This window comes from Aspergillus vadensis (assembly GCF_003184925.1).
Source record: "Aspergillus vadensis CBS 113365 unplaced genomic scaffold BO88scaffold_4, whole genome shotgun sequence".
Taxonomy (NCBI): Eukaryota; Fungi; Ascomycota; class Eurotiomycetes; order Eurotiales; family Aspergillaceae; genus Aspergillus; species Aspergillus vadensis.
The window spans coordinates 1,530,308-1,551,335 of record NW_020292042.1 but is presented as its reverse complement, the minus strand read 5'-3'; the positions used below and the strand labels follow the sequence as shown (position 1 = coordinate 1,551,335).

General features: G+C 25.7%; 3 protein-coding genes across 3 annotated transcripts; 2 read left to right on the top strand and 1 right to left on the bottom strand.

The window, feature by feature from the left end:
- Window positions 1–861: 861 nt before the first annotated feature.
- Window positions 862–2,524, top strand: BO88DRAFT_402659 (uracil phosphoribosyltransferase). Its single transcript, XM_025706158.1, has 4 exons — window positions 862–1,374; window positions 1,443–1,801; window positions 1,847–2,018; window positions 2,076–2,524. Exons 1-4 carry the CDS (start codon window positions 1,226–1,228, stop codon window positions 2,125–2,127), a joined length of 732 nt encoding a protein of 243 aa, XP_025566231.1. The 5' UTR covers window positions 862–1,225; the 3' UTR covers window positions 2,128–2,524.
- On the bottom strand, window positions 2,115–3,289 carry BO88DRAFT_402658 (transcription elongation factor 1 family protein). Its single transcript, XM_025706157.1, has 4 exons — window positions 2,868–3,289; window positions 2,767–2,811; window positions 2,579–2,717; window positions 2,115–2,524 (listed from the first exon to the last, which is right to left on the bottom strand). The coding sequence occupies exons 1-4, from the start codon at window positions 2,868–2,870 to the stop codon at window positions 2,331–2,333; spliced, it is 381 nt and encodes a 126-aa protein (XP_025566230.1). The 5' UTR covers window positions 2,871–3,289; the 3' UTR covers window positions 2,115–2,330.
- Window positions 3,290–4,294: 1,005 nt separating this feature from the next.
- rps1 (40S ribosomal protein eS1) lies at window positions 4,295–5,375 on the top strand (the record flags this gene model as incomplete). The annotated part of the gene is made up of 5 exons (XM_025708088.1): window positions 4,295–4,308; window positions 4,388–4,472; window positions 4,519–4,544; window positions 4,669–5,170; window positions 5,232–5,375. 5 exons carry the CDS (start codon window positions 4,295–4,297, stop codon window positions 5,373–5,375), a joined length of 771 nt encoding a protein of 256 aa, XP_025566229.1.
- Window positions 5,376–21,028: the final 15,653 nt, after the last annotated feature.

Here is a 21,028-nt window from a genome sequence, read left to right as displayed (position 1 = left end):
GTGGAAATGTTGTCTACCGTACTTCTGTGTATTACAACTAAAGTTAAAACGTAGGCCATGATGATTTCTAGCTATATCGACTTTGAGCATTCCTATTGCCAATTGTCGGACACAATCCAACATCTAATATACTGCATTGGGTCTACCTAAATATTTTGGACGCTAAAGAAGGCGAACTTTGATAATGATGTCTTATTGACAAAAGATATACCTATAAGCTTATTGTTATAAATGTATATTTGCATGGTTACAAGGCGGTGTCCTACCGTGTTGGTAAGGGGAGATTCATAGTCAAGAGGAAAGCTGTTTTAGTGTGAGAAACGGTATTTATAACATCTAGAGTTAAAGTGCATGATGTGGACGGTGAAAGGAAAATGGAAAGAGAAAAGCCTTGTGTCCATTTTCCATGCTTGATACTCCTTAGATACTATTTAATGTGTTGACTACGCCTTGCTTACAATTCCATGTTTCTATTATTCTAAGGTAAGGATCAAGTGTCAGTACCAGGTTTTAGCTATCTAGTATACAGCTACGTTTTCGAATCGACCGGATCAGCTATAATATGTACCCTCGGGTGTTTATGTATAACCTTATTGATTGGGGATTGGAGTCGCAAGGCAAAGTGTTCTAAAAGACATACATTGATAGACATTGAACAACCACGAATAAGCTAGTTTTTGGCCCTAAGAGGTTCACGGTGGCTGGGGAAAAGCACTGTTCACGAGTTGGTACCCACTAGGTAATATGGTATAGAGTGAAAAAAGAAAATTTTCATTAGCAATTGTTTCCATATGTATCAGGTTAGGCGGAAACTCCGTCCCGAACTTGAAAATCGTTTGCTCAATGCCCATACCCAACAGAGGATAATGGACGGTTCTAGACTGATTGCATGTAGTTGAATCCACTTCTACGAATAGTTTACCGCAGTACTACCGTGATACTTCGATTTACGATTGACTACGGAGTACTGCGAAATGGTCATGTACTAGTGAACAGTCCCACTAACTACTGTACCAATGAGGAAACGTTTTACCTCGCAGATTTGTTATCCTTAGCTTTGAATACCTGCATTACTCTCTAAACTTCAGCCCAACCCGTAACCCGTCTACCTTGGTAACGGGGTACTTCGCTGCGAATATCTTTCTTTCTTGCTTCTTCACCACTTTTCGTCTCTTTCATTTGTTGAGAAGGAGGGGATAAGCTACCCATAGCCAAGACGAACGAGATGTCAGAAGCCACTCCCTCCCCCGCACAAGGCGTTGGCCCCATCTACAGGCCCGATGGCGAAAAGCCCACAGCGACAGTATCTAAAGACATATCATACGAGAATGTCCACGTTTTACCTCAGTCCCCTCAGCTGATCGCTCTTTTGACGTAAGATGAAGGCCGAGTCAACTTATAGGCTAACGCTAGTCAGTATCCTCTGCTGACACCTTCCGTAGCATGATCAGAGATAGAAGGACTAGCCGTGCCGATTTCATCTTCTACTCAAACAGGATCATACGCCTCCTGGTGGAGGAGGGGCTCAATCACCTGCCAGTGGTTGAACAATCGGTCACGACACCTGTAGGTCGCGTCTATCTCGGAGTCCGGTTCGAAGGGAAAATATGCGGTGTTTCCATCATGAGAGCAGGGGAGGCGATGGAGCAGGGTTTGAGAGATTGTTGTCGTTCTGTCCGAATCGGTAAAATCCTTATACAGAGGGACGAGGAAACTTGCAAGCCAAAACTGTTCTATGAAAAGCTCCCTGGTGACATCGCAAATCGATGGGTGCTCCTTCTTGATCCTATGTTTGCCACAGGCAAGTTCTTCGAATCCACGCACTAAACGAACTAACACAAAACAGGGGGCTCTGCGACACTTGCCGTTGAGGTCTTGAAAGCGAAGGGGGTCCCTGAGGACCGCATTCTGTTTCTTAACCTTATTGCAAGCCCTTCAGGCGTTGCAGATTTTGCTGAACGCTTTCCCAAACTCAGGGTAGTGACTGCTTTCATAGATCAAGGCCTAGATGACAAAAAGTGAGTATCTCGGGTCTATAAAACCTACATTTACATTGCTGATCAAGGCCATTCTAGATACATCATACCAGGGCTTGGTGACTTCGGCGACCGTTATTACACGCTGTAGCCATACCAACGAAGATTGTGGCTTTATAAATCGTTACGATATACATACATACATATGTATGAATAAAGTACACTTTTACAGCTTAACGATGTCGCAGCTGGATTCCATTCACAGTATTAGGGTATAGTATCTTCCACTAAGAAGTGTGCCGCAAGTTCAATGTTACTTCATTTGGTACGCTGCGGGATCCTCTAAGTTCAGAGTCAGTATTCATCGGCATATGTATCGTTCCGATCCGCTTCCTCGAACCCAACATCTCGAGCGCTGGGGGAAGTAGCGAAATCATTCGAAGGTCTGACACGAGGATCACTATCCTCGTACTTGGTAGCAGTATCCTTGGCAACCGCGTCACAGGCATCCACCCAGTCCGAGTATACATCAACAGCAGCGGAGAGATCTAAGTATATATCATAAGCAAATGCCACTCACGTAGGAGAGATCATGCACGCACAGTTTATGCCCGTCTGAAATCGCTGACCGCAGACTTTGCAGGACAGATTCCCTAGGCCAAGTTTCTTGTCTAGTTTTACGACGATAGAGTTTTCGTGATTGCAGAAAAGGCACGCAAATGTCGTAGGCAACGGTTCTCTCTAATTCAGTATTAGCGACGGTAACGCCGAGGAATCAGAAGGTGGTCACCTTTCTGGGTTGCTGTGGTTGCCTGCTCGACTTCTTCCGCTTACCCTAAATTCATGGAAAGCTTAGAGAAAGGTAAATTGGCAGTATGTAGAGTGGCATACCATGCTTCAGAGTTTCTGGGTGATTCGACCGGCAGTTCAAGCTGTCTTTTGATACTGTAAGAAGTTTGAACCTCTTAAATTGACAGCTCAATAGCCGGTGTGAGATCAGCAGAGCAATGCACGAAACTGCTGCAGAGCCGGCGGCAAATTTATGTTGTGAAGGCACAAGTCTAATGAAACAAAGCGGTGCGAGCAAGTGACCGGACCGATTTTACCTGAGTGTGCTTCGCAGGCTATGAAGAAGTTTGGGTGCTTCGGTGGAGGACTAGTGATCTTCGGGGAGGGGGGCTAGACAGGTATAGCCTAATCGTCCACTACATGCACTCCCGGAGATTCAAGAACACTGTTCGGTGCACAAGGTAATGGAAATGCAACCAGTTGGTTGACTGGCGGTACATTAGTCATCAGCTAGTTAGTAGTTAACTAGTTAACTAATTAACAACTATCATAAATAACTATGTAGAGTGACTAGTAAGATATTTAACTTAACTAGTTCCCGCCATATAATGTCATACAAAAGAAATCTATGACATCCAGCGATGATGATAGTTAGCAACTTGTGAGTTTATTAATGGTTCCATTAGGTGGTACTATGTGTATCAGAATATCATTAAGATTTTTTCTCAGTAAAGGGTTATATAAGAACTAGAGAACCCATTTGCTAAGTTAACCTAGTAGGGACTGGAGATGAAACGAGCGAAATGTGAACAAGGGGAAAAAAGATAAAATAAAACCACAATATTTCTTAATGTTTGTATAATTTATGTAGATTCCACAGATCTCTACTAGTTGAGATACCGTGAACGGAAAATGGCTTTCGTATGGCACGGGTGGTTAACTCGGGCGGGAAGTACATCACCTTACGTTACAGAGTATGAATATAACTACCATGTAGCCATGTAATGTAATTCGTTCGACGTTGTAACGATTAGAATGTATATGGACAATGTAAGAGCGCGTAAGAGCCCGTGGAATCTGCGGAATAACGGGTCAAAGAGGTAAAGATATTAGACAGCGTAATATTCGAATTTGTATCTTCCTCAGCCACTTGACTCAAGCATAGACACCTGAGAATTTGCGAAAACAGGTCCATAGCAGTACGACCAGGCACTTGCAATCTGGAAGCTGTCCATGTTACGGGAAGATGCTCCGTAGAAACGGGGTAGATAAAATCATGTGATGTAAAAGTTTTGTCCAATCATTGTGGACTTTGGGGGCCTTAGTGGAGGCGCAAATATTATGTAACTGGATAGGGCCGACGCCTCGCTTAGCCGACTTTTCTGTGGGATTTCGATTTCTACTCTCATCCCGCGATCGAGCAGCAAGCAGCAAGCAGCGACAATCGATCCGACTCACCTCCACCAGAGCGTGTGGTGTGATATCCTAGTCTGTCTTCAAGCCGCGCAAGATAGACACGAGTCGCAAATATGGCCGTTGGAAAGTATGTGAACGCCCTATTCTGTTATGAATTTAAGTTGCAGCAATTCGACCGTATTGCGCTCTTGCTGATTTCATGGCAGGAACAAGCGCTTGTCGAAGGGCAAGAAGGGTGTCAAGAAGAGAACCGTTGACCCTTTCACCCGGAAAGATGAGTACTCTGTGAAGGTAAGTTACCAATTTGAAAGTTTGTGGATTCTGCTAACAAGAATAGGCTCCCTCTACTTTCCAGACTAGAGAGTATGGCATCGCCCCCTCCCCCCATTTCGTCGTCGGGACTTTCAGATATCATTCAGCCTCGTTATAGACATTTTTTCTCGCATTCTCCCTGTGCAAAGCAATCACTGACATTCCCTTGTTGAAGTGTTGGAAAGACTCTGGTGAACCGTACCAGTGGTCTGAAGAACGCGAACGATTCCCTGAAGGGCCGTATCTTCGAAGTCTCTCTTGCCGACCTGCAGAACGACGAGGACCATGCCTTCCGTAAGGTCAAGCTCCGCGTGGATGAGATCCAGGGAAAGAACTGCCTGACCAACTTCCACGGTCTGGATTTCACGACCGACAAGCTGCGATCCCTTGTGCGCAAGTGGCAGTCGCTGATCGAAGCCAACGTCACTGTGAAGACGACCGATGACTATCTTCTCCGTCTGTTCGCCATCGCCTTCACGAAGAGACGCCCCAACCAGATCAAGAAGACTACATATGCTCGTTCGTCCCAAATCCGCGCTATCCGCAAGAAGATGACCGAGATCATGCAGCGCGAGGCCGCTAGCTGCTCTCTCGCTCAGCTTACTACTAAGCTCATTCCCGAAGTCATCGGTCGTGAGATTGAGAAGGCTACCCAGGGAATCTACCCCCTGCAGAACGTTCGTTTCCCTCAGTCCTCTTTTACTATAGATAATTGCGACTCATCTAATTTTCCATTAGGTCCACATCCGCAAGGTCAAGCTCCTTAAGTCTCCCAAGTTCGACCTCGGTGCGCTTCTGAACTTGCATGGCGAGTCTACGACCGATGATAAGGGACACAAGGTTGAGAGAGAGTTCAAGGAACAGGTTCTTGAGAGCGTCTAAGCTTTCGCTATTCGCTGGTCATGGATTCTGGTTGCTCTGCCATCTTGGGTTCACGGTGCCACTGCTCCAAGTATGATAAGTTTATGTCAAAAGTAGTGTCGTTAGCCAACAAATGACAGTATATGCAAGTTGTTCACAACGCCATGCAGCTTCTCAACTAGGCCTCATCGCTGGGACGTTTTAATCTTATGGGTAAAGCGGGAGGGTAAATATTTCAGTTTGATTTGTTCAATATTTGGCTTATATACTTCCCAGTCGTTAATTAATTGTAGGTATCGTGAATTGAAGATACATGCGATTGGCGGCTGCTTCTTGCTATAGGACTTGTGAGTCCACTATATGATGACCTCGTACTCGGTATATCATAGGCTTCCAACTCCGCTTTTTCGTATATCGTGTTACATGAGTATAACACGACTCTTAGTGTAGGGCATGCGGAAGGTCGGCCCAGGCTTAGAGAAAAATAAGGCTTGGCAGTAGAGTGTTAGAATTCCTATGCTACGTAGCTATCATCATGTCAGTCAGCTTCTACAGCTAGGGCTATTCCCGCAGCCAAGAAATCCAACTCTCCGGCCACATTCCTCAGTCCTTCATTTCGAGGTTTTGAAACGCTCTTATATGTAAGATCGCTTGTGGGTGCGTTCCGGGGAGGTCCTTGCCCACCTGCCATGTTATCCGGCAACAGCCTTGTGTAACTGGGCCACATTGGCTCAGACGCACATCCGTTATAGGCTTGGCCCTTGGAGGCATTCAAGCCTCAGGGTGATAAATCACGGACAAATCTAAGGGCCGTGGCTTAAATAGCACCCTTTCTTTGTCCTTTGTATCCACCTTGCGAATAGAAATTTTGGCTGCTTGAAGAAATTTATTCTTAGTAGGAAGAACTACTATAAAATCACTGGTTGGTTGGAAATTCGTTTGTTCGTTCATTTAATCATTCTTATATTACTGCGTACCATTCCAGCATTTTGCAGGCCACGCTAAAGATCCTAGTCAGCTTATATCTGATTTCTTTAATTATAGCAGTAATGTTCTATCTATCTCCATATACTCAATATTTTATAAGGGCAGAAAAATCCTTATTTATTCTAGGTTTTTGTTTTTAAGTTATATGTTAGAAAGCTAGCTGTAATCCCAGTAACAGCCTGAAAAACTATAATAATATAAGCCAACCTCCCTGAATCTCAATACAGCGCGTCTTTTAGATACTTCTTATCTTTACTTTCTTATCTTCCTGGGTCTCAATTTCAACATATCTCAAGAATATTTCTTATTTATAATTTTCCTTATGTTGGTAAATCTTGATTTGTTATGTTTTTCAAGATTTTCTTATTTTATTCTTATTTGGCAAAAAATAAACTGAATAGAAGGTTTGATCTAATTATAAAAGATATAATCAATTTAAATAAAAGCCCGTAAAGACAGTAATAAAAGAAAAAATAAAATAATATATTAAATACTATGTTCACCAGGTCCGCAGGTCTTAAGAAGTCTAAGAAGTTACAATATTTTAATTAGTATTCTCATTATTTGATTTTCATCTTCTATATATACATAATATGTTTATTCTTATAATACATTATTTTTAATATTGCTAATATTATTATCATTATTAAAATTATTATAAGATAATCTACTAGACATAATTTTTATGTAAGGATATTAGATTAAGTAGAATATTTATTTTAGATTACTTATCTACTACTATATATTAAATTAGATATATATCATATTTTTAAGAATAAGCTTACATTTTCATATGTATTCTTATATCAATTTTGGTGACTATTATACTTATCAAATATTTCTTAATTTAATCAATATATTAACTTATTTACAAGATTAATAATTTTCATTATTTTATATTTATAGATTTATAATCTACTATATGTCATGATTCGCTTCTGGTATGCTCTAAAGGTCAATTATCCAGTATTACTAAATATTTGATTAACTAGTGAAAGACTAGAAATTTCAATAGAATAACCTAGCTAACAGGATCAAAGTGTTACGGACCCCTGCTAAGTTAACTTACTAGTAAGGCAGACTCGCTAGATAAAAAAACACTGATAAAAGCAGTACTCAGGTAAAGCCAAACTGTTAATTAATATAATTTTAGATTATAACTACAATGCCCAGAACAGCCATGTATTATATAATTATTTATTATTGTATCTATTATCAAGAATATACTCAGGATATATAAAAATTCCAGAATTAGTCACTGGTCTACTCTGAATAGTATATAATATAATATATAAAAGATAAAATATATAAGAATATTTCCTTATATATTTAACTATTTCAATTTTTTATGCTCAATAATACTATCCGTAAATAATTATATATTTAATAGCTTAGTTATAGAAACACTCATCTGTACTTATAAATAACCGTATAATATTATTCAGTCTTACTTCTTTTCTCTTATTTAAAGAATAGTTATTTTCAAATAGTTATTAGTCTGATATCCCTTCAATCCAGTTTAACAATACATATACCAGCGAAGCTAAGCTAACAAGGACAGGGAAGCGATCCTAGGGTTTGACACAATACTATCAGGATAATATATTATTATGATAGAATAACCTAGTTATCAGGAGCGAGGCTCTTGGAATAATGTATTATAAAAATTATAAAAATTATAAAAATTATAAGATTATTAAGATTAGTTCTATATTCTTCTAATATCTACAAAATATTAATTATTTAAGGATCAGTTTATTTTATAAATAGAAACTATTTTTTATTATTACTAAATAAGTTTATAGTTTTTAACAGCTATAAGGAAGTAATCCTTACAAGGATAGTTATCCACCTTCTCCCAGGGTGTACCTGAGTCTATAGGGGATTCTAGGGGTCCGCAGAAGTATCTGCGGGTAATGATGGCCTTAGGGTCTTGTTTTGAACTTTTGCCCCCAGAAGAGTTCCTTACAATAGCTGATTTTTTTCTAGTTAAAATTTTTATCTGATAAATTCTTTTGCTTTTTTTGTTTTTTGTTTTTTTTAATTACTTTAAGGAAGATGCTATCTATTAAAAATGATAAGAAATAGAGATAGTTAGTAATCAAATTAATTTTAGTTTATTATTAAATTCTATTTTTTTCTTGTAAAGATGTAATAATTAGAATATTATATTAATTTTATACTCAATTTTAATCTTTGAAGATATTAAAAATAAGTGTTAATTTAACATATATATCTTAGGGGGCTTCCAGAGAAATATATTAAAAAATTTATGAAGAACTTTTATTATTAATTATACAGATCTATTATATGAGCAGAAATAATATTATTTCATCAATAATAAAACTTTTAGAAAAGATTTTTGTAAAAGATCATAATTTTAATTTAAAATACTGTTATCTTTTAATCAGATATTATAATCTAATTAAAATAATTCTACTAATAATATAATCAAAATTTAAGAAATTTTTATATTTATTTAAATATCTCGAATTAAAAATCTCCCTACCCTAGAGTATTAACTATATAATAATCTTAAATTATTATTAATCTTCTTTTATTTTTTAATTAAATTTATATTAGACTTTATTATAATAATATTTTTTTATAATTACTCATTATAAAAAAGGTATTAAAACCCTAATAAGTTATTTAAGTTAAATTAGTAAAGTCTATTTTAGTCTTGGAGAATAAAGACTCTGTTTTAATATTCTCAATGTTATGTTAATATTTAGAAATAGCTAGACAGGGACTTATATTAATATTTAGATTATATATATTTATTTAATTTAATAATATATGTACTGGAAATAGTAGTACTATTTTAATTTAATTAATTATCATAGAAATCTCTGAAATTACGGCCAAAACAAAATTTCTAATGAAAATTCAGAATTATATATGTCAAAGACAGCTAATATAATAAAATAAATATTTTAATATAAAAACCAGAATCTGATTAATCAGGTTAATAAAAATGTTACTTTATATAAAAATTACAAGGTTTTAACCTACAAGGTTTTAACCTACAAGATTATAACCAGAAAAACCTTCTAAATATTAATATAACTTAACTATCTGATTACTAGTAATATTTATGAATAGAATTTTTATATCAATGAATATTACAATATATCAAGTAAGCCAGGTTATAAAAAATAATTTTATAAAATGATTTATTCTTATTAATGATAGAACTTGATAATAATTATATTATAATTAGATCTTTTATAAAGAGGTGCTGCTTGATAATAATAATTAATAATATTATAATCTATAATTAGAATCAGTATATTCTACAGTATTATAAATATTAAAATCATAGATATACATTTATAATATCTAGCCTGCGGGTATTATATAGATGATTATAAAAAGATTAATTATTTTTATAAGAAGAATACTAATAAGAATTATGTATATTATAATTCTAAATATATTTATAAATATAAAAAGACATGCCTGAAGATAATATATTGATAATATTGAATCATATTATTGGATTCTTTATTAATTCATTAGTCAGATATTATATGTGAAAAAGGTCTTTTATTAAATTGTTTAATATTATTATTAATTTCAATGATAGAAATGAATATCTTTCAGTAATATTATTTATAAATTCTTTTAATATTCTAAGACTAATTCTGTTTAGTTTCCAGGATTTATAATAAAATTAAAAAATTAATAATTAATTAGGCAACTGTTATTGAGACTCAACAAAACTCCTATTAGACTCTATAGCTAATTCAATCAGGTTAGCAGCTCTCTATTAGAAATAACTCTATATAAGTAATAATCCACTATCTGAATAAAAAATTAAAATAATATTTATTTTTAATTTCTTATTATTTTTTAATCATTCTGATATTTATTTATTTACTTACTAGTAATTTCTATCTATTAATTCTATCTAGTAGAATCCTATACATATAGCTTTATCTATTCAAATATTAATATTTACTAATTAACTAAAATAGATTATTACCTGCCTGTGTTTCCAGCACAGTTTTTATTTATTTTCGAAATATTTTTGGTTTTTTAATTATTTTTATATATTTTTATAGCTAGAAAGCTTCTGTTTTAACAGATTCTTAATATTTTAAAGTTTTTTATATAATTATATAATCTTAGAATCTCTAATATTGATAATTAAATTATATAAAAAAAAAAAAATAAAAATCTGATTATTATCATAAATATTACTTGTATCTAGAAATCAGGCAGCCTATTTAATAATAATATTTGATAATATATATATAAAATATTTTTAATATTATAGTAATCATTTTAATATAAATATCTATTAAGTATTTAGAAGAACTTTTTAAATAAATAATAATAAAATAAATTATATATTTTATTATTTTATACCTGCTGTAGGAGGGTTATACATATATTTATAATTATAATTTTAAATAAATTAATCATTTATTAAGATTTTTAATAAAGAATTTAAGCTCTTATTTAAATTTAATATATTATTTTTATATATAAGATAACCACCTGGCTAAAATACTTATAATAATTTATATAATAATAAAAAATAAATAAAAATAATAAAATTTAATTGTTTATTTTAAATATAAATATATAAAATTGAAATATCTACTAATAAAAGATTTTCTTAAATTTTATAGAATATGATTTAAAGATTTCTTTAAGAAGAATAGATATTACTGTAAGTCATAAAATTGATATATATTTTTATATAATATTAATTATTCAAAAATTTTTCTTACTCAATAAATCAAGGCCTCTATGAATATATTAATAAACTATAAATTTTATATATTTAAGAATATTTTTATTAATATATTAATAATAAATAATAATATTAACCTGCAGCTATATAATTTAATTAATATTAATTATTATTTTTTTATTAACTATTATAATAAATAATAATAATAATGAAAATAATATAGAATACAACTCTGTAATTTATTTAAATTTTTATTTATATAGAATTATTAAATTAATATAAAAAATTAAGATATAACACACAACCTTTATAATACTTAACAAAAATATATTATATTAATTTATTTTGTATTTTAAATCTATAAATGAAATATAAGACTTATAAGTATTTTATTTCAAAATTCATAATATAAATATATAAAATAGAAAGAAATAAAAGAATTTATTAATTATATTTTAATTTATATTAGATAAAATAATTTCTTATAAAAATAATTCTATAAATATCTAGATAAATATATAATTATACTGAGGGTTAATATACAAAAAATTCTAGATATTATAAATATATATATTAATAATATTTACTAATTTTTTTATAATATAACAAGAATCTTGCAAAGAATTATTTATCTTAATATAATTATAATTTAATTATATAATTTATATTTTTTTTATATATTAATAAAAAGGCAGATTATATCTGTATATAAATTGATAATTATATTTAAAAACTTATAACTTTTAAATACCACTTCTGCTTAATTTTATAAAAAAATATACTATAATTTTAAGAAAAAATAATTTATATATCTAGACCTGCTTATTCGTGTGTATAAAATATTATTAGTAAAATTAAAATTATACTAGTACTTATATATATATATATATTTATATTAATATTAATATATCAGATTTTTTATATCTTCTATTATACAGTTATAATTCTATATAATATTATATTCAATTATATTTTCTTTTTAATTTATATAAGAATATTACTTAGTAAATCTAAAGTTATATTTATAAACAAAACTCTAAAGATTATTATAAATATTAAAATATATAATAAAATACTTAATTTAGTATAATTTGTTAAATAATATAAACAAGATTATCTTTATTAAAATTCTATTTATATTCATTAATAAAAATTAATACCTGATTAGTTAACTGTTATAATAATAAAATAAAATAATAATTTATCTATTTAATGCAGAGTAAGCAAGGTAGGAAATTCAGAAATAAATATAAATAAAAATATTAAATAGTAATCAAAAATTACTAATTTTAGATCATATATTAATAAAATATTATAAATAGTCTAGTACAGCAGTCCACACCACCGCTAACCTGATTAGATTAGCTGTAGAGTCCAACAGGAGTTTTGTCAAATCTCAATAACAGCCGCCATTAATTAATTCTGGAAGTCTTTGTAATTTTTATTATAATCATATTTGTTTTAACCAATTATAATCTTATTTTTAATTTCTAAAGTAGGGCTGATTTTACTTCATATACTATAATTGATTAAATTATTAGTTTTATAAGAGAATAATAATAATTTATTATCTATTGTTTTTGATATTTTTGTACCATCTATCTAGGTAATACTTTAAAAATCTTATTCTTAATTTAAATTATTATAAATTATTCAAATCTAGAATATATTATATCAATTAAATTCCTTGAACCATTATTAGACCTGGTAATTTGAATTTTTATTTATTTTAATTGAAGATTATATATTATCTTAAACATTATAATACTAAATCTGATAATTCTACTAGAAGATTAAAAGACTTATTCTGAAAAGATAATAATTATTTTTCTAGAGCTAGACAGTACTGAAATAATTTTTTTATATTATTTATTTAATAATAAATAAATATAGATGTTTATTAGAATCTAATCTACTATCTATTTATTAAATTTATTAAGAAACTTTTAAACATTCTCTAATTCTAATAATCTGAACCCTATTCTAAGTTATTATAAAAATAAATAAGAAATGTTATTCTTATTTGAAATTTAAATAGCGCTGCATGATGCATATAATAAAATAGTCAAACATATAATATTATAAGAGAATTAATAATAAATAAAAATTAATATACAGATATTTTCTTAGTCTTATATATATAACATTTATTATATGATAAAAATCATTTGTTAACCTATAATAATGACAATCTGAAGGCTAATTTAATTTATCTAGTTTATGGGAAATCTTTTCTAGATATTCTAGAAATTTTTATATTTATAAATTACTATTCTAAGAATATTACTGGCTGAATTAATATTTCTATTTGAAATAATAAATAAAGAATTATTATATTCAATAAAGAATAACTTTCTCTTCAGAGATTAAATAGAATATTTAGAAACTTTCATTAATTCTAAAATATATCTGGCAGGATAGATCTATAGATTTTGTTATATATTTATCAAAAGAAGAAATTATAATATAATATTAGTAATTATTAGTTAGCTCATTGAAATAGAATATTTAATTATTTATAATATTATAACTAATATCATAGCGGTGGATGCTATATATATTTGATATATATATATTATATAATTTATTTTTATAGAGATTTTAATTTATCATTGAGTTCTAGAATTGAGTTAATCTAATATTCAAATGTAATAAACTAGTTATTAAATAATTCATTATTTAAAAACTAATAGATAAAAAGAGCAGATGAATATTATATCAAATAATATATTTATATTTATTGAATTATTTATAAGATCTTTTGTTATCATTATTATTTTAATAGAATTTACTCTAAAACTATTAAAATATTTTATTTTTAAATATTATAGTTTCTATCTCCGTATAAATTTTGAATTTATATTTATATTTCATTATTCCATCTTGGGAAATATAAAGTATTTTATTATTAGAATATAAATAATTATTAAATTCATTTAGACTTAAAGTGTGGCTTCAACTAAATATATAAAATAAATAAATAAGAATTATTATTCTAGTTTAAGATTGTAGAAAGAATAAAAATCTAGCTGGAAACTTTATTTATTAATATTTTATGGTTTAATAAAAAACTTAACTAGAATATTCTAATATTATTCTTAATTAAAGAAATCATTTACTTATATATTTATTGTCTGATTCTCTTATTTTATATAAATATTTATTCAGTATCTAATATAAGCTTATTAATTTCTGCTACTAATAGTCTATTTATAAGATATTATTACCAGAATAACCAATAGAATTACTTATATTATATATATATGTATATATTAGAAAAATATTCATAAAATTTCTAAAATTTCTAAAATTTCTAATTTTTCTATATTTATTCTATAACTCTTAGCTATATATATCAGGAATTTGAAATTTTATTTATAGATGATTACAGATATATATTAAAAATCAGATTTACTAATTTAGTTTATAAAGTAATATAATTTATTATTATAATATAGTTTCTAGGCCAATTCAGGATTTTATTTAATAAAATATTAATAAATAAAAATAATCTTTTCCTATAATATTATTAATACTATTTTTATTTTTTTATATATTAATTTTGATAATAATATTCTCCCTGCTAGCCACATGGAGGAGAATACTTTAATAAAACTATCTATATAAAAATAATAAATATAATTATACAGGTCTTATATCTTTCCAAAATTAATATACTTAATAAATTAAATCTTAAATAAATCAGTCTTTATATAAAAAAAATTATTTAAATATTGTCATATATTCATTATTATATCTATAAAAATAAGATATATTAGACTAATTATATTTTTATTCTGTATAAATATCTAGTAAACTCTATAACCTTAAAATTCTAAAATAACTGACGAAATAATATTCTTACTATATAGTATAATTATATTAATATTATCCTTATAATAATAATTATTATTAATATATATATATAAAGAATTTTTACTAAGCTGCTGGTCCTACTTAAATGTTCTTTTCAAACTTATAATTAATATATATATATATATATTAATTAGAACTTGTCTAAAGTCTTTACAGAGGGAATGGTATTAAATTTTATTCCAATTTTTTTTTAATTATTAATTAATTGTATATATTATAAAATATTTAATAAAATAAAGATACCAGGATCTGCAGGCAGCTGATTTAAGAAGATATGAAAATGGAAAAAAATGATAAATTCAAAAGTTATATAAGATAGTATGAATGAGATTTTAATAATTTAAGAATATATAGGAGGACGCTACTATCACACTAGCCAGGCTTTCTTCCTACCGGCCTTTACTCATGCCACATTCTCCATTTATCTTGAAAGGAAAGGTCTCTTCTATTTAAAATATAGTCTCTTTTATATTTTCACTATCTTCTTGATCAAGCTATTTATTTACTTAAGATACTGTAATAATGCCTCAGGAATAAAGTTTCTAATATAGTAGGCAGTATATTTCTGCCTATAGTAATAATTAAACCTTATTTTTAATAGATAGAACTTTGTTTAGAAGGGAAGAAACCTTTCCTTTTAAGATAGATAGAGGGTGTGGCATGAGCGAAGACCAGTAGAAAGGAAGCCTGGCTGGTGTGATAGTAGCACCTCCCAAAATATATAATATTAAATACTTTTCAGGACTTTAGTATAATACTAAATATTATTCTTAAAAGTTTGTTTATTTTTCTATAAATTATAAATATCTGGCCTGTATATATCATATAAATAATTATAAAAATATCAATTATTATTAAACAATAGTACTAAAAAGCATAATATATATTATATAAATATCATACCACCTGGAAATAATCTAATAAAAATAATAAATTATGTTACTAGACATTTTATAAATAGATACTTTTTATATAATCAATTACAAAAATAAGATAAAAAGTAGACTAATTAATTTTTATTTTTAGTTACTTTAACTTTTTTTCAATAATTTAAAATTAGAATAAAATAGGGATAGCAGAGTTCTTTTTATAAATCTTATTTAAATATCTAATAAATTAAATAATTAATCAAACTCCACGCATGATACAAGAGTTATAAATAAAATACAGAAAAATATATTATCAAATGATTTAAATTATATTTATTAGATTAATATATATATTTTTCTGAGTATATTTATGTGTGTGTTAAATTTAAAAAAATTTATTGTAAATAATAAAATCTTGAATAGGATTATAAATATTATTCATATATTTTATTAAAAGAATATTCTTACTAGCTGAATTAAATTGAATTTTATTATCTTTATCATTACTAAGCAGAATAGTAGCATAAAATATAAACTGTAAGATACCTCTATAAATTATTTATATAATATAAACTATTTATAATTTTTTTTCATTTTTTCAATTTATTTTTTTATATTACGTTGATTATATGGATCAGGAAGAGTTTTAAATTTTTATAAAATATTTATTTATCTAAAGTTTTATTAAATATATTAATTAGCAGAAAGATATAAAATCTATTTAATTATATTAATTATTTTTAAATAGATAATTTTATTATATAATCTCTTCCTCCGCGTAGCCGGCAGGGGGATATTATTATTAGAATAAATATATAAAAAAATAAAATTATTATTATTCTTCTTATTCTCCAGTACTCTATTTAGTAAAATCTTGAATTAATCTAAAATTTTTATTATAATAATAAACTATATTATTTCACGGGCTAGATTAATAAATTTAATTTCTAGTAATTATTTATAAATTATTTAAGAAATATTTAAATAACTTTATACATGTGCCTGTATATTAAATGTATAAAAATAAAATATATTAAATTTAACTATTCTCTTATTCTATATAAATGTTTAATTAAATCTATAATTTTAATAGTATTAAAATAATTTATAAATATTTAAAAGCAGAGTTTTATATTTAATATATATTATATAAAATTTATTTATTTATTTATTTATATTCACTTATATTAGTCCTATAGCCAAGTAATAAATAATATGAATTAAACAGCCAGATATTATTATTAAAATAACTAGAAAAATTATTTATATGTAGAACTATATAATATTTATAAATATATAAATTAATATAATTCTTCAAATCTCTCTATACCTATCTTGAAATATTAGTTTATTTATATAGATCAAAAAGAGCTCTAATTTATATAAAAATATATTATATTTATTTAAAATCTTATCAACTATCTTATTATCAGAAAAATATAAGATTTATTTAATTATACTAATTATTGTTATAAAAATATTTTTTTTAATTTTTATTTATATCAGGATAAAGTTCCATATTTAACATATATTTTATTAAATAAATACTTTGGGAATAGGCTCTAGAAGAATATATTATATATACAAATTATATGAATTTGGTTATTAAATCTTTTATATTTTATTAGCTAGAAATTGAAGATATTTATAATTAGCTAAAAACAAGATAAATTTATTGATATTAATATTTTTTAAATAATATTCTCAGTACTAGTCTTAGAAAGATAATTAATATATTTATTATTAAGAATTTTTTATAGCTAAGAAATACTACAGAGAAATTATCTAGCTAAAGTAATAGAATTAATTAATAATTATAATTATGTTTTATAAGAGATATAATTTCAGTTAATAATAGCTAAGAAATTAGTATAGACCTAGATAATAATTTAATTATTAATAAAAATCATATTAGACCCCAGCCAGATAAATACTGGTACATAAATATAATAAAATTTTTAGAAATTAAATAATTCTGAAAAATTATATTTAATTATTTTTTAAGATTTGATATTACTTTTCCAGTATTTTTTAAAATTATATAACTATAATATTATGAAGAGCTGCTAGAAGAATTATGAAATTTTAAATAATTAAATTAACTATAAATAAAAATTCATATATTTTAATGAAGATTTTACTAGATAATACTAACAACTTTAGATATATTTAAGAAAGTAATAATAAATATGGATTTTCAAAAAGTTTTATTTTCAATTTTGTTTCATAATAATATTTATAAAAAACAAACAAGGATCTTCTTTCTAGAAATAATTATAAAATTTTTATAAAATTTAAAAAATATTATATATAATAAACTAATTAAATTAGATTAAGAAATTTAATATAATATTAAAATATAAGGATTCTGTGGCACTTGTAATTTTAATTTCATAATTATTTTAAAAGATGATAAAATAAAGTCTTATATTAACCTCCAGGTTATATAAATTTAATTAACCTGATAAAATATATAGTAAAAATATGAAGATTTAACTGATTTAATTAATTTTTATAAAGTTTTAAAAATTTAACTAAGTTAGAGCATCTGACAGAAAATTTGAAATTATATATATAAAGATTTCTTAATATAATAGTTCAGCTACTGTAATATTAAACTAAAATCTAATTAATTGAATTGATAAAAATATTACTAGCTGCAAAAATCTTAGATCTTCATGTATAACATTTTAATTAAATAGTTTTTTAAAGCAGTAATATATTTCTTATTATATATAATATAAAAAATGAAAGACTAATTTATATATATAAGTGTTTTTAAAATTAAAATTATGAAAATGAATATATTATAATTCTTGGTAATATAAATATTAATATAATGAGAAAAAAATAATACATAAGATATTGATATAAACTAGCTGAAAATTTATTTATTGTTAAGTTATTATATTAATAGATATCGTATATATTAACTGAGTAAGGCCCTACAAGAAAATTATTCAAAAAGAATTCTTTTATCAATAATAATAATTTTATAATTATAATTCATAACCAGAATTAGTATATTTTATGATATTATAAATATTAAAATTATATATATATTATAAGCACCCAGCCTGTATATGTTATATAAATTTTTATAAAAATATTTATTATATTTATAAGAACAAAAAAATATTTTTGATAATAATTTATTAATAATCCGAAATTATATTACCTGACTTTGTATTAATTATTTTTATAAATTTTATATATAAAAAAATCTTCTAGTAAGCTGTCTGATATTATTATATTTAATATATAGAATATTATTATTATATGATAAAATTTAAAATATAATTGATTATATTATATAAAATGAAATCATGCCTGTTTGGAAATAAAAAAATTATAATAATTTAAAAATAAAAATTATTATAGTATAGTTTATAAAGTCATTTAGAATTAGTTGAAATAAAATAATTTAATATTAAATAATTTTATATTAATTTCTAGAATACTAAACAGAGTCATTTTTATAATATAAAAATAATTTATAAATAATTTTACTAGAAAATACCCCCGTCTGCTATTAAAATCAATAATAATGTAATAATAAATATAAATAATAATAAGTTTGTTTATATAGAGCTCCTGGCTATCTAAATTAATAAAATTAAATTAATAAATTATTGTTGAAATAATAAATATATAGATTTTAAGGATAATAAAGACAAGGATTCTCTAAGTTTTAATTTGAGTGATAATGATATTAATAAAAATTATTAATAGAAGTTTTATAATTTAGTATAATATAAACTAATTATCAAAAAAGTCTTTTAGTTATGATATATTTATCAAATAAAAAAATTCAAGATCTTAATATAATAATTATTTAAGTATTATATTTAAATTATAATATATTGTAAGTAATTATATATATACAGATCCTACAAGGCTGCTTTTATATAGTGTGATGGAATAACCTAGCTATTGGGATAATAGTCATTAGAATAATATATTATAGTGGTTATAAGAGTCATGAGAATATAAATAGAGATCCTATATATTTTTGACATTTATAAGATGCTGATTCTTTTATAAAAGACTACTGATTTCTCAAAAATTAACCTATTTTATAAATATAGATTTATCTTTGTTATTATTAGATAAGTATATAGTATTTAATAATTAATTTCTTATTTAGTTAAAAGACTTTCTACTTTAACAAGTAGATTTTATTATATTTCAATCTTTTTTCATTATGTAAAAAATATTATTCATTAAAAATAATAAGAAACAGGAAGTATCTAGTTATTAGATTAATCTAGAATTATTATTAAATATTATTTTTATTATTAAGAAGATTTAACAGCTAGATGATTATATTTATTAATTGAAATAAATTATTAATCTATAGTAAAGAATAGTTTATTTCTAAAAGAACATTTTTTTAGGTAAAATATTTTTCAGATACCACTAATTTTTTTTATAAAAAATTTTCAATTTAAAAATATTTTTTATCTTATTTTCAAATTTTAATTTCCAGATGTACTAGAAATACACTACTAATTTAGAATATATATTTCAGAAAGTTTTTAAATAAATATTTATTAAAAAATATAAGATTCTTATTATTATTGATTATATAAATTTAATATGCAGGCAGAGATAAGATTATTTTATTAGTAATAAATTTTTTTTGGAGATTATAGCCTTAATTTAAAATATTATTATTCTTTTAAATAAATATTATAATCTAACTTGAATAGACTTATCAGTAATACAATTAGAATTTAAAAGTTTTATATTTATTTAAATGTTTTAAAATAATTTTTTTCTTATTAGACAGAAAGAGAGAGTTTTTTATTATATTTTATTAAATTATTGTTAAATTCAAATTATTATATTTAAGAACATTTTTTTGAAAAAATAGAATAAAATAATAGCTATTATTATTTATTATTATGTATTTTAAAAAAATTGAGGAAAATATAAGTAAAAGAAAATAATAGTTAGTTTAATAATTATAGATTATGAAAGTACTTCCAAGAGAATATTAATAAATCAATATAGAAATATTTTAAATTATAAGAAATCCTTTATTAATAAAATAATAATTAATTATAATGTTTTATATATAATAATACTTAGTATCATATAAATTAATATTTTACTGAAAATAAAAAAGGTTAATCTATTAGAATTCATTAATTTTTATCAGATTTAGAGAGAAAAAAAAGAAATTTATATAATTTTTATAAGTATAATTCTTTTATTTATAAAAAAGAGATTAT